Consider the following 15,844-nt stretch of genomic DNA (forward strand, 5'->3'; position numbering starts at 1 on the left):
TTTCTGAATAAATATAGAAAGGATATAGACCCGGGAATAACAGAGTGCTAAGGTGAGACATAACTTACTTGGCCCAGAAAAATGATAGCAGCAATTGTGAAAGGCTTCTCAGTACATTCTCGCGATAACGGTATTGTTATATAATGTGGCTGTAATATGAAATGCCTAATGAACACAAGATTGTACATTTAGATTCTTCCTTGCTTCTCTACACTAAGCAGCTGACCAGGCTCTTACTTGTGGCACTGCTCCCGCACCCAGAGCAACAGGGCCTTCTTGGCGGAGACCCTAAAGCGGTTATGTAGTGGTGAGCCTTTAGGAGGAACAGGGCTGCTGCTCGCTGAGCGGCTCGAGAGTGTGGAGCGCGTGTCCAGACTGGCCAAAGACTCCATGGAGGACTGACGGGAGTCAAATGAAAGGCAGCTGGCCAACTCCTCAATCTGGGGAAAACCATACAACAGTTTTATTTCATATGTTACCACCAATTAACACCAATCAAACATATGAACAAATGGAACAGAGGGAAAGAAGATAAGAAAAAAATTGTGTCATCAACAAAAAGAAACTTAACTACGCAAAATGGCAAGAAACCAATGCGACATTCTGCCATAGAAAATCATTCTGAGAAACTAAACTTAAACAAGTATGCCCACTTTTACAATTTCATGTGGTTTCAATCTTTTTCTGAATTCTGTTCAAATTTACGCAGACCAGAGGTCCGTTTCACGTAGCAGGTTTAGTGAAAACTCTGAGTAGGTTAACCCTGAAATGAGGGAAACCCTGAGTTTTCCGTTTCACAAAGGGAGGTAACTCAACCCCGAGAAAGAGGGGTAACTCTAGCCTGTTTCACAAAGGGAGGTAACTCAACCCCGAGAAAGAGGGGTAACTCTAGCCTGTTTCACAAAGAGAGGTAACTTAACCTCACGGTCAGTTACCGTAGTAACAGACTCTCTGAACCGAACCTGGTCGGGACCAGGTTTTATTCAAAAAACCTTGAGTTTCTTTCTGTCTCCGCCCTCTTTCAGCCACACACGCCTTTTGATTTCCTCATTCATTCAGTCAGCAGAGCGAGTTCTTCTACTTCTAGAAGTCCATTAGGCACAGTAGGAGGCGACTTTTTTCACAAACATGTCCTTTTGACAATGATCCCGTGGATGAAGGTGCAGCATTATTGCGCAGAGAAATAAATATTCGTCGGGAGATGGTTATCAGACCGTGCATAGATTTTTGCATTTACAGACAATTATCTTTTTGAGCAGCACCATCAGAATGTGTTGGGACAAAAGAAAAAAAGACATAAAAGACAAATAAATATTTGTATGAATAGGCTTTAAAAATACATATATAGGCCTATTATATTTTATAAAGACACTCGTGTCTTGGGGGTGGATTCCCTCAGCCACTGCCCTCCCGTTAGAGGTGGCGGTGCTGGGCACCACCCGTTTTACAGGCATCTGCCTTCTTTCTGTTGGCTCAGTAGAAGTCTGTGTTAGTTTAAATAGGCTTAATTATTTAACAGAACATGATATAGATGATGACTCTAAATTGTCCTTAGGAGTGACTGTGAGTGTGCATGGTTGGTTGTCTCGTTTGTCTCTATGTGGCCCTGTGATGGACTGGCGGCCTGTCCAGGGTGTACCCCGCCTCTTGCCCATTGACCGCTGGGATAGGCTCCAGCCCCCCCGCGACCCGACTGACGGATTCAGCGGTATAGATAATGGATGGATGGATGGTATAGATGAGAAGACATAGTTTATGTGTGTGAAAACAGCATTATGTTGGGAATAAAATAACTGCACAGTCAAATAGCCACTTAATATTTACTTTATAGTATAAAACATGATCAAAATGAGGTACCTCCATGCCGAGGTCTCACCTGTTTGAACAATGTTTTTATATTTCATCTTAAACTGCTGCCAAGAGCGCTTCTCCCCCGGGATTGCACCTAAATGAAATAAATGAATGGGCTACCATTCAAGCAGTTTCCCTGTAATATTGTGATTGCAAAGGACTACATCTAAACTTACACTTTTGCTGCTGCTGCAGCGGTGTTGCACTTATTTCTAAAAACGTATTGAAACTCGCCGTATGAGCGCATTAAGATTTCCAATTCGAGGTTGGGGAAAAACGTAGCCCCTCCTCTTCCCCGTTGCCAAGGTGACTCGTCGAATCGGGCTCCATTGATGCTGGCTTTTTAAAGTTGTGGTGCACGCGCTAAACTCAAGGTGAACTTACTCAGAGTTGATTAACCTCACTCAAATCAGTGTTTCTGGAACCGAAAACTCAGAGTTTTCTATCTCAGAGTAGATCAACTCAGAGATCAGGAATAGACTCAGAGTTGGTTGAACCTGCTACGTGAAACGGACCCCAGAAATTGACAGCTCTTGTTGTGTTTTGATAATTAGGAGATTAAAAACGGAAGCAGGAATATACAAAATAAGTGTAATATGTGATACAAAACAAAGAAGACATCAAAGAGAAAGAGGAGAAACTTCATTCTTAAAAATGAACTCACATGATACTGAAGAATGATCGTCCATATGAGGCCAAGGATGATGGAAGGTTTACCATCAATAATGTCAGGAATGTTTATGTTGACTAGTTTGATCTTAGAAGAAAGCAGAAGTACAGTTTTTGGTTTTGTTTGGTTGTTTTTTAGCCAAGATCAAACATCAGTGTTATGGTGTAGTACCACTTTTTGGGTAATTTCATGCTACTGTTTAAAACATTTGAAAATGTGTCGTCTTTCTTGTTTGTTCAATGGTGGCAGAAAAGTTCCAATGATAAAGTTGTTGCTTGAAATTGTCCATTTTACTTACCGATTTCTTTTGAAGAAAGGAGAGTGCTTTCTCAATGTTGCTTCTGTGCTGAAACATTCCCCTGCCTCTCTCCCGACTCTGAAAAACACAACCAGTGAATTGAATCCTCTTATCTGTTGGATGTCAGCTGGACAGTATGTTTAGGTGTGGAGCAGAAGATGAAGAAATGGAACTCACAAAGCGCTGGCCACTCATCACCTCCAGCAGGTCCAACAGTTTGGAGCCATCTCGAAAATCATTGAACAGATCCAATACCATGCATGGTGGCCTCCTCTGTCACAACACATAGATTACATTTTTTTTTTTTCAAATCTACAACAAATTGCTCATTAACTAAGTATATTATAGGATTTTCATTTTCTCAACAATCTGACACCATATGCCAAGTCTAGGTACTTCCATACATAAACCTTAAAGGGATATGCCACCCCCAGGCCAAATTAAGTGTATCCCCGCATTCCCGAGACATAAATAAGTGTGTGGGAGCGTTTTCCTGGCGACCCAGGCATTCTCCGAATCTCACAGCACTGACCACTGCTTGATTGCGCGTAATACATACATGCTAGCTTCGCCAGCGTCGCCAATCGAAATATTTCGCCCAATGTGAATTAATTTACTTGATTTACCTTCTAATTACTGTGTGAGTGGTGTACTTTCACATCGAGTGCAAATGACTGTGTAAATCAACACGGAAGGCTTGGTTTGCTCATGTCGGTTTGGGAACTAGTTTCTGGTGCGGAAAACACAGCCGAAGCACACTCCCCGCTACGTCATTGGGAATCCCCACCCCCGCCTTCCTCAAACAAACCAGCGTGAAGCAGCCAGGTTTTATGAGCTGTTCTTTGTCTGGTCCCTCATCTAGGATCTGTTTGCCATGGGTGACCCTACCAGGGGCTTAAAGCCCCAGACAACATAGCTCCCAGACTCATTGGGGCACGCAAACCCCCCCACCACGGTAAGGTGACAGCTCATGGGGAGGCAGTTTAACAAATTTTACAGTTAAAAGTAAAATTTGTTAAATTTGTATTTCATTGAATTTACTGCTGAATGAAAATATTGAATGTGCTAATAATAAGACATGCTACTCATAACAAAAATAATTAGTCAAAAGTTCAGGCACATTCTTTCAGGATTTATCGTTACTATTATTATTATTATTATATATATTATTTTACTATGTTGTACAGTGTTGGGAGTAACGGCGTTTAAGTTTAACGGCGTTACTAACGGCGTTATTTTTCCAGTAACGGAGTAATCTAATTAATTACTTTTCCCATCGTTACAACGCCGTTATCGTTACTGAGAATATAAAGTGGCGCGTTACTACAATTTGGTTGTGGGCTTTCGGCTACACATCAGCTTCATGCTGCCTGGAGAGAGCAGGGGTGGGGATGATGACACCGTTGCAAACGCGATGATGATTGGCTGTGTGGGCGGATGACCTGCTCACGCTGTCTCACTGCACGCGCTGATGCTACTACTAAACACACACAAGACAGCGACAATGGCGACAAGCCAGGGAAGTTCAAAGGTAGCGTTCTCTAACTGGAAGTACCGGTACTACTTCTCACTCGTGGAGATAAAAGGCAAGAATGTGTATGTAACATGCACGCTATGCCCAGGCAAAAAAACTTTATCCAAGTCTGCCTCAAGTAACTCAAAACTAATGAAGCACCTTACATCAACCCATGCGAATATGAAGCACTTGTTGCTTCTGCAGCTGCTAACCCAACCCCAAGCCCAAAGGCAGCTAGCGTGAGCCCCAACGAAGGAGACGGAGCCACTCGAAAAGAAACAACACTCCATTTTTCGGGTCAGAAACAGGTGACCACCATCACCATTTTATATTCAATATTTATGTTTTTATTTCTATGCACCACATGGCAGGCTGCAATCTATTGAGTTCAAATAAACACTGAATGTTCTAAATGACTGTATATAGTGTTTTTATTCTTCAATCAGTTAATATAAACATATTTGATTTTAAAGATGTTATAGAACAGCGTTATAGAACATAAAAAATAACGCCGCAGTTACTTTGCTGAGTAACTAATTACTTTTACAATGTGGTAACTGAGTTACTTACTCAATTACTTTTTGGGAGCAGTAACTAGTCACTGTAACTAATTACTTTTTAAAAGTAACTTGACCAACACTGATGTTGTACAATGTAGACTTAAACTGAAGACCTCCAAATGATAAGCTAACACTCGTGTAATCATGTGGTAAACAAAGGTTTGAGGCCATCTGATGTGATCTGAAAAAGTGGTGTCAGGTGGTATGCTGATAATTAGTCTATTTTAATCTATTTTATTTCTTGACAAGGTAAAAAGAAACACATATGCATCATCATCCTAAATAAAAATTGTTGGTCAATTATAAAATGTGTCTTTGTGAGATGCAGAAGAAGAGAAAGATAAGATAAGATAGACTTTATTGATCCCACAGTGGGGAAAGAATGGTATCAGCATGTGTGGTTCTCACTGTAAAGCATGGGGGAGAAAGTGTAATGGTCAGGGGTTGTTTTGGTAGGGACGCTATCATTTAAAATTGGAACCATATTCAACCAGCATCGCTACCAGTGCATTACATAGTGTCAGGCCATCCCATTTAGTTTTCACTTTGTGAGACCATTATTACCCAAAACAGATTTTTAGAACATATAAGGTTTATATATAGATTTAAAAAACATGGAGAGTGAAGTATTGCTGACATCTGGTCATCTAGCTACAATTACTATGCCTGACCATTTTAGACGATTTGGGATGAGTTGGACTACAGAGCACCGACAAGGCTGTGGAAAAGTATTCATCGTGATAACATCAAGAAGCTGTTTGTGCAAATACCAAATGTGTGCAAACCTGTCATAAAAGAATCTAAAAGATTAAAAGGATATTTTTTTTGACACTTTTATGTTTACCATATGATTTCAAATGTGTGCTTTCATGGTAATATCCAAAGTGTTACTATATAAATAAGGAAAAACTTAAGATCTTTCTAAATTTGGGACTGGTACTGTATGTACCAGAAATGGTGTAACACGTGTAGGACCTTCGTAGTGGTGTTGAAAAAAAATTCCCGAGACAATCTCCAGTCTGATCAATCTGCTGGAAAATTAGGACAGAAATGCGTTTTGCACACAGCCTCAGGAATCTTGCTTGCATATCTTGGTTGATAGCTTGTGCCTTGTGACATCTGATCGGAACCAATTAATTAAAAGATTTTAGAGCCAAAAACAAGGAGTGCTTTTATATGCCCTACAAGATGTTTCAAAGATGGGAAATTCTCTTTCGACAATGAATATCATTGTACTTTAATATTAGCATTTGACAGGCCGCAATTTAGCAATTTTCTTTCCTCATACAGATCTTTAGTCCACTTTTTAGTAACACATATAGTTCTACTATATAGAGTGTATTTGACCTGTAACAGAGATTTAGACTAAAAGACTAAAACATTGACTGGGGCACTCTTACAATAGCCAGCAAATGAAGGTGTTGTCATTTGTTCAAGTTTTGAAATCAGAAATGATCAGTTTAAAGTGGTTCATTTACTTTTTCAATCAGAAACCTAGAAAATGGTTTTCAAAGGAAATTTGCTGTGCTTTAAACTCCCCCAGGTGTTGTGAAATAAGCATGTTTGTTGATTTTTACATTTCATACAGGACACGAGTGGACACCAAGGTCCTACAAAGATAACGTAAATGTATTGTAAAAAAAATGTATTGTAAGTGTAAGCCACAACAAGATAAACAACAATCTCAACCATTTGTTGGAATGGTAAAGTTACCACCATGGCCAAGATTGCTTGACCTCTGGTAGGTGGATTGAGTTAGCATGGCAGTGGTAGAGGAAAGGGAGGTGGTGGCCGTCTGTTGCTGTCGGTCTGTGTGCTGTGAACCTTGTCCTTCAATGCTATATTTATGTACACGGAACACCCCACCACCACCACCCCACTGTCACATTCATGGCTGATCACTAGCTGAAGACAGAAAGGGAGCTGAGAGTTGTGTGCTGACTCATGTGAGTTTCAGCAAAGTTTAAAGCAAGTCTGTGTTCATTTTTTTTTTTCTCTCTTTTTTTGTGGCCAAATTCAGGTCATGATGTTGTAATATATACAAGCTGCTGACTTGTTAAATCCTCTTATTCAATTAAGTGTTTTGTATGTTTTTCTAGTTTCCTTTTTTTAGTTAAATTCATGAACAAACATTAAGCATATCTCCTTTGTTATTAGTCATAATAAAGTCTTAATATTTACATCTTTTCATCTATAACATGCAAATGCTGACATTAAAAAACACAAGTGGCTGAAAATAAAGGTGGGTATAATTCAATTCATATTCAGATGTCTAACAACTGACCATTAAGCATTTATCTATGTGGTGTCTGGAGAATAACATACATGATTCTGAGCCATTTGAAACAGAAGAGGAATATGAAAGTAAATTGTGTCCTGACATTTTCCTGCTGGTCTGCATTTTATTGGTCACCTGCATCACCTCAGTGTAGGAAATGAAAATTCCAATGTGGAAATCATTATATTTGGACAAGATATTTGTAATGAATGTTTAATATTCCATTCCCCACAGAAAATCTGTTGAATATACTGTCATAAAAAGATTGATGTGAATAAGATAAATATGTCAGTTATTGCAAACAAAAAATTATCCTTTCATCAAGCACATCAATCAATAACAAGACAGTTTAAAGTCTGAAATACAGGGCAGTCTTACCTTTGCCAGCTGAGCATTGACCCAGTTGGTGAAAGTCCTCTTCTGAATTTGCTCTTGTTCCACTGTTGAAGAAGAAACACATTCACGTAACTACTGAAAATCACACAAAAATTGGTAAAGACAACAGGGACCATGTGCAGGATGAACAATGCTATCCTCTCTGTACACACAAGCTAAATAACTTCTTAATGACAAGTCATCTGTAATCAAATTGGTTTCTTTTAGACATAGCAACAATAATTTAAATGCAATTATCTCATAGTAGAAATGGTAAAAATATGGTTGTTTTCTTGTTGAGTTTTAACTCTCACATATCTTCACATATAACACTAAACTGTTTACGTAAGTGAAGCAGAAAGTCGACTTGTGCTGAGAATAAGACGACAGCTGAGGGGGGAACTGTCGACCCATTACTGTCCCAAACCATAATCAACCAACCATCCCACTGAACCACCCTTATATGAACATATTTCATTGACTTTTGTTGATACTGTTGATGATACTGATTCCTCAGTCACTCTAAAGGGCAACACTGTCCCTGTTCCAGTCAACCAAGGACCTTAGAATATTCAGGCTTACTCAACAGAATCAAAAAGGAATAAAAAACTAGAAGGCAATTAAGGGGTTTTGTAACTTAACATCCAGGTTTTGGACAATCAGTTTTTCTTAATTGAGTTCTACATGTTCCTTAATTCTTAATGTATCACGCACTATGGAGGAAGGGGACCCAAATGCAAACAGTGGGGAGTTGATCACTAGAGTTTGAGAGTCTGAGAACACAGAATCACCGGGAAAAAACTAACTCAAAACACATGGGGGGGGCCACAGAGACTAGAAACATGGAGATTAACCATCAGACAATGATCCGACAAGGGAAAAATGAAAACCAGAAGGATATATACAGAGGAGTGATTACAAAATGAATGGCAGGTGAGGAAATAATTTTAACAACTGACAAAAAAAAAAAGAATGCTAAACCAAGGCAAAGAACCGAGGTGATCAAACCAAAACTAGAACATAGAATATCAATAGACAAAAAATCCAAAGAACATGACATAATGACATAATTATCACAAAGAGACTTGCATGTCCAGTGCCTTGCCTGAACAACAAAGATCCTCAGAATAAAATCAGCAAAATCAACAAAAGATGTGCATTACGAAGCTACATAACAGTTCTGGAAATCAGAGTATAACTGAAATGTAGTTTCACAAAGAAACGCAGTCACCAGAATTAAATGTTTTTTTCTGTAATGGTGGATATGAGTCATCTTAGTGTTTCTAAACAACAAACAAACAAAAAAAACAGAGTTACTCCCATCTCGACACCCACAGGCCCTTTACACCTGGCATTAACTTAAGTCTCCACATGCGTTTCCCATCTGTCCTCACATACCACTGCACAGCGCTACACACAGTAAACACATAAGCTGCATTACACAAAGCCAGTTGGGAGCAGCAAATGTCTTCAAAGGCAGATCTAAAAAATGCTTTGCGACTGTTTAAAAGACTGCTGGTGTAATTTTGTGATCTGTGCGTCTACATTTGTGGTATGTGAATTTATAAAAGCTTTTTCTTCGGATTAAAAGCATTTGGGGAAGAGAGTATCGGGATCATTCTAGCGGAGTGATTTACAAAACTTGAAAAAAATAAAATAAGTACACTTTCTTTAAAAAATATTATTTTCAATTATTTAAACCATTATTCACCAAAAATAAAAAGGCCTGTCTTAATGTTTGTGCCTGACATGTATGGAACAATAGGAGTGCCACAAAAAAGAATAACTATGTAAAGAATAATGAAGTAAAAGAGGAAAAATGCACAGACATGAACAACTAATTGTAGAGACAAATAAGAAGAATAAATACAACTTGAAAGACGTATGATAAAAAATAAAGGAAGAATTGAGAAGCATTTTAATTTTTTCACATTTGTTTATCTATTTGTGTGTGTATTTATATGAAAATCAAAATAAACAAATAGCTATTTATTGTACGTAAATTCTTTAGTTTTTTTCTTGATTATTTTCTTTCTCTTTTTTATAATGTAATTTATTTGTTTTTATCTTTTCAGTTTTGCTTTATTCTTTTTTCTCATTGTCATTGGTTTAGCTTCAGCTTTTGTTCTAAGCCAATTGGGATTGACCGACAGTGAAGTTCTGCCCCCTAAGGCGGCCAATCAGATTTGATTTGTCTGCGTCCTGTTAGTGGCGCTTTTGGTAAATTTGTTCTTCAGAAATAATCACTACTATGCAGCAGAGTTTTACCAGACAAGGTGCATGTGTCTATTCATATATAAGATTAATTATGTTCTTTACTTTCTTTCTTTCTTTCCTTCTATTTTTTCAAGCCTACTGGCTGACAATGAGAGGAAGAAAAAGAAAAACTTGACTCCATTGGTTCTGTTGCCTGTTGATTATTACTGGCTTCTTTCATGTTGCGTAAAGTATCAAATTGTTGATACTTTAAAATAAAGTTATGCCTCAAGTAATGGCTCTACCCAGACCACAGAAATGCTGCTCTTTGTCGGATATTTTCTCCCTAGACTCATCACTGTCAAGACAACTGTAAATCTGTGCTACATCTTGTGTGCCGATGTAGAAATCCTGAGTTTTTATTCAACTTCGAAAAGAAATGGGTATGTCATGTATCATTTCTCGACAGGCATGTTTACAGGTGCCTTAGTATATACACAGAAGAAGAAGGCTGTGCGATTTCTTGCAACACTAACTCTGGTTTGCCATTACAGCCCGTGGACACAACATGGTGGCTCCCATAGATTCAAGTGAGTTCTCAGTAAAAATCTAAGAAGGCTGGCTATTCTCTGATATCACTGTATGAGGAATGTTTACGTCCCATCCGGTCTCATGTGAGTTATACAACAGCAAACTGTGGGTATATACTGTATTTGTAGGCACATCGATATCTTTTTTTTAATACGTTGCCTGTTATAGGCATTGATTGTCCTCAGTGTGTTCATTATACAGTAACAGGCTATTCTTTCAATCGAATGAAAACCACCATAGATTTTCTCATGATATATGGCACTTTACACCGCAATAGTGCAGAAAACATCTTACACTTGTTGGATGGTTTATGGGTTAACGACTCTTCCTCACTTGTTGTTCGATCCATCTATCCATTTCCCTACTCGCTTAATCTAATTCAGGAACGTGGGGGCGCTGTAAACTATCCCAGCTGCCATTGGGTGTGAGATGGGGTACCCCATGGACAGGTTGCCAGTTCATCACAGGGTCACACAGACAAGACAAACAACCATGCAAACAACTATGCTCACTCTAAGGGTCAATTTAGAATCACCAATTAACCTAACATGCATGTTTTTCGACGGTTGGAAGAAGCTGGAGTACCCGGAGAGAACCCATGTGTACTCAGGGAGAACAAACTCCACACAGAAAGGCCCAGAAAGGATTCGAACCTCTTGCTGTGAAGCGACAATGCTAATCACCAAACACCACGATGCAGCCCTGCTCAAGCCATTAAAGATAAAAACAGCAAATTTGAATGTAATTAAATTGATAAGGGAAGTCTTATGGATATAGATACTTTATTCATCAAAGTAGACCAATCATGCATTATTTTTTTAACTATGGTAAAAAGCGCATCTTAATATTTTTTAACTGAATGGGCAATAAGGTTCATAATTTGTCCTGCATTGTGACAAGATAAAGCTACACTTGTGCCAGTGTGAACTACAGGCTCCTGATTATCAACGTCTGCTTTGCTGATCTGCGCTGCTCCTGGAGGACTGCTTTGGTGATTATTGAAATTAGCTAGCTGCTCCTGTGTTTGTAGCTAAGTGCAGCTTTAGATTGAGATTATCTGCAGAACTGGACTTTTCCTTCAGTGCTTTATGATTTGAGACCAGACACTAATTTGCTCGTCTTAATGAATCTGCAGCTAAATCTTTTAATGCTGTGATATCCCAGACTGCTAGCTGCTCTGCCTGCGGCAAAATGTACTGTTAGGACCAGAAATTTGCTTCGGTGGACTAATATAAATCAGGTCAAGAATTAAGCGGGAGAGCTCCAGGCAGACCCAAAGTTTTAGTACTCAAACCTTCTCCCTTACTCTTTTGGCATTTACAGCTGTTCTGTTTGCTGTCGCTGCAGAAATTAGCCAGGACATAAGGATACTTTGTCACAAACTCATGAACTCTTTAATTAAGATTATATATACAACATATATATATATACATATACGTTTGTCTTGAAGATGTGTGATTAGAAGGGATTTTGTCTTTTGGGTCATCATGCAGAGAAAATCAACTCCCTACCCTCTGTATCTTAGTGTACCTGATTAAAGCGGGCTATACAATCCAAATGATACTAAACTACAATTAAAGAAATATGAGTTATCATGCAGGACTAAATTGCAATGGGACTAAAGCCAGAGGTGCCCTGTTGTGAAACAACCAATAAACAACTGATGCTGTTATACAGGTTATAGCCTATATATACATATATAGAGAGGATGAAGTAATTATACAGCTGTGGCATATCTGAGGCTTTGCAAGAACAATTAACTCAAACTGTCTCTGTCACTGTAATCACATGCTTTAAAACCTGTTCAGGGACACTGTACAGCTGCACAGCTCTACACACAAATAAAAACGCAGGCTCCCTCACACACTGCCATATGCATGTATTTTCACAGCTTTTATAAAGTTCTAAAAGTAATTCCTCTTGACGTGGTTTATAACGATGAAAAGAAGTTCTCTAACAACCAAGAGCTTGTAAATCACGACTTCCATTATTCAAACTAATGAGCAGCACTTAGCTCCTCCTGGGAGCTGTGTTTTTTACTGCTCATACATGTTCCGATTCACTTCAGCCAACAACTCACACTGGATACTGACAACCTCTAAAAATGCCCCAATTGTTCTCTGCTGTCAGGGCTATGATGTTTTCAGTGTTTCACAAACCAAGTTAAACCAAGTCAACTCACTCTGTGTTTTGATTGCCCTCCACCGTAACTGTAAAAGGTTGCTTCTAAGCAAGATTGTCTATTTCAAGCAATCTTTTCTAAGGGGAAGCAAGACGTCATTTAAGCATATGCTCACAAATCTACTCACGTAATGTGATTTCCTGACATGATTTCTAGAAGTGTGTTCATATATAACTTGGTTAGAAAAATTCATTCAAAGGAGAGAAAAACCTCCATTGGATATTTGATTCTTAGACACTCTGTAGCTCCCTTGAGTAGAATGTTTAATTCAAACTTAATTCAACATGTTAACTTTTTGTTCTATATTAATACATTTCAAAATAAAGTAAGACAATAAAAAAAACTCACCCCTGATATAACGACTCATGCTGACTTAGCAGTATTGTCACAATTCATCTGTAAACGCCGATGAACATCAACTTAAAGCAAACTTTGTTTTTGTGGAAACACATGGTTTAGCACACTGACTAGAAATGCAGCAGGTCCGTGGTTGCAGCAGAACTGATGAAGAAAAAAACTAAAGTGAAGAAGAAATAAACTGATTCTCGCCTAACCAGCAAACATTCTACATGTTCAGCCTGCAGGGCAGCAGGTGAGATTATCTGGCCTCCGCCTCCTTTAATACTGACTCACAGTGGCCTGCCCAAACATGACATTAAAAACAAGTTAGTCCTGCAGAAGCATAATAAGTACTTCCTCATACTACATAAGCTGGAAATAAAGGTCAAATTCAAATTGGTTTAAAGTTAAACTTTGGATTTCTTATAGAACCTACTGAAATTCCTGCACACAAGCAACCAACCACAGAGGGAGCTATTTAGAAAAGGAAAATTTAAAGACATATGTAATGCTTTATAGTACATCATATGCACTGACGCAAGGTTTGTTTCAAATAATAATACATTTCTTTGCAGTTGGTTATGCAAAATCAGCACAAAATTTCAAACAGAATCAAGCTTTGAATAACATTAAAAACTATTTTAGGAGGAATTATAGACTCTATCAAATGAATAGAGACAGCCACTATGACGTCATGGTTTGAAAAGAAGATTATTTTAGTTCATCATGTTGGCGATGATCACCATGGTTTTACTAGTGAGTGGAGTGAATCTCAACTCAGCTTCATATATATTAGCAGATTGTTCTTTCAAACACAAGTGTAACGTAAAGTGCTTTACAGAGCAAAACAAAGACTTGAAAGACACAAGCACAAAAAAAAAGAATAAAAGTTAGCAACACTTATATAAGCAGTTTGCAAAATGCAGTAAGTGCTAATACCATCAAGCAAAAGTCAAAGAATAACAACAAAAAAACATGTTAGACATATGAAAAAGACTGAATGAACATTTAAAGCAAGTAACATAAAATATCAGTGCATGAGATAAAAAATTTTTTCAAAAAGGTAAGTATTTTTCTTTTGTTTAAATAGCAGAGAAGTTGTTCATGATTCGTAGTCAGACTGGAGGCAAACTCCACAAGAGAGGCTGAAAGCTAAAAACTCTGCTTCCCATTCAGGAGAACAACGAGCAGGCCAACATTCTGAGGACCAAGCACTCTTGTGGGTTGGTCCGAAATAATTAGATCTTTCAGATAACATGGGGTTTGGCTACTGAAGGCTTTGTACATTTTTAATTGATTCTAAATTTTACAGGGAGCCAGTGTGGAGAGGACTTCTATACAGCTGGTTTTGCTCTTTTTTTTTGTGGAGAGATTGTGTCCAGCTGTTTTATATGGGAGAGATTCTAATTCAAGTACAAAATCAAAACTAAATACAAATCAGGGCGGGGTGACTTGACTTGACATGAAGTAAGATGGAAAGGTTATTGATTATAACCAAACAAAAAGAAATGTCTCCCAACAACAACTAATACTTTACGAACCAACTGTCTGTTCAAGATGTTTGATTGGATTCTGATTAGTTGTTTCAAACAAATTATTTCTACTTCTGCAGCCCAGTCATCAGAGAAAAGCCTTGCCATTTTGCTTTTCAAGAAACAATAATAGGTGTCATCTTAACAGTTCTGAGGAACTGTATGAAGTCAATGTATTTAAGCAAGAAGATCCCAGTGACTGTCTCGTCACATCGTGACATTTTGCAAGGAAAGTACAGGGTGTTGGAAAGCTGTATTTTACTACAAACTGTGATCTTTTTCGAACCCTAACTGAGTAAATTGGTACCACAATCTGTGCATCTTAACTAAATTCTAAAAATGTATATGCCAAGTTTAAGTTGAAGTTGCTGAGTTTTCCCCTCAAACCCTGCTAATGCAAACATTAAATATGAGGAACAATCACAAACACGTTAAGCTGTTGTTGAGATCTTTTTTTTTTTTGATCATTTTCCATTAAATTTTACACAAGGAATGAAAGACTGCCACTATTAATTTAGGATTACGTCATCCTTTCTGCAAATAGTCCCACTTGGAAATGATGTAGCTGTAAAAGCATTTACAAGACTGTAATTAAAAACAACACTGTGATCTAAATGTGAGAGCAGTCATGTACTAAAAATAGTCAAATGAATAATCTTACAAGAATGTACCCCAATAATTAAGGAAAAGAAAGAGAACTGGGGTGAGTGGAGAAAGAGCGACTTTACATAGAGAAAAAGAGCTAGAACACATGAAGAAAGCACAACAGGGACCTGCTAAAATCCTGAAACAATCCAATCGCAAAGATGAATAAAGTGAAAGGTGAGCAGAGACAGAGACAGACAAATGAAAGCATTGAAAGAAGGACAGAAAGACTGAGACACGATAGAGAGAATGAGATGTTAAAGCCTATGCTGCCATCTGTTTACAGATTACCACCTGTTCATAAAGTTGCATCAACTTAAACAAATGGCCATGTATCATTGTTAAAAGAATCCATTCTATAATTAAATAAACAGCTTTCAAAATTTGTAAATCAATAATACTGATAATTTAGTAAGAAGCGATAACACCATGACAGGTTGTTCCAAATAAAACTAGAAATGAGTCACGCAGAAGACTTTAAGAAGACATGGCTGAATAGTTGAGAACCAAAGTGTACTATTGAAGACAGATATGTTACAATGGTAACACCATTAAATTATACTACTAATGCTTCAAAGCTGAGCTTTGGATGTTCCAAAATGTCCTAAGGTACAGAGAAATGATGAGTGAGCAGCGTTTATTATCCTCTCCACCCTCATGTTCTCTCGTTCCAGTAGGCTCTCTGCAGTATGACTCATATCTCTCAGATAGCAGCGGTTCAGTTTCAGGAGATTAAACCAAGCATTACCTCAAGTCAAAAAAAAGTAAGAAAGTGGAACAAGATGTAGCCTGTAATGGACTTAGATGATGT

The 15,844-nt window shown here is 38.1% G+C and overlaps 1 protein-coding gene across 1 annotated transcript in view; it reads right to left on the reverse strand.

Annotated features, from left to right (window-relative positions):
* The window catches only part of LOC142402517 (uncharacterized), a 62,660-nt gene that overhangs the window by 37,454 nt on the left and 9,362 nt on the right, over window positions 1-15,844 (reverse strand). Inside the window, exons 3-7 of the mRNA XM_075488050.1 lie at window positions 7,552-7,613; window positions 2,997-3,092; window positions 2,820-2,897; window positions 2,516-2,608; window positions 238-440 (exon numbers count right to left, since the gene is read on the reverse strand). Coding sequence (XP_075344165.1) covers window positions 238-440; window positions 2,516-2,608; window positions 2,820-2,897; window positions 2,997-3,092; window positions 7,552-7,613 — 532 coding nt within the window. The remainder of the gene's footprint in view (window positions 1-237; window positions 441-2,515; window positions 2,609-2,819; window positions 2,898-2,996; window positions 3,093-7,551; window positions 7,614-15,844) is intronic.

The sequence above is a fragment of the Odontesthes bonariensis genome, chromosome 17 (assembly GCF_027942865.1).
Source record: "Odontesthes bonariensis isolate fOdoBon6 chromosome 17, fOdoBon6.hap1, whole genome shotgun sequence".
NCBI classification, from domain to species: Eukaryota; Metazoa; Chordata; class Actinopteri; order Atheriniformes; family Atherinopsidae; genus Odontesthes; species Odontesthes bonariensis.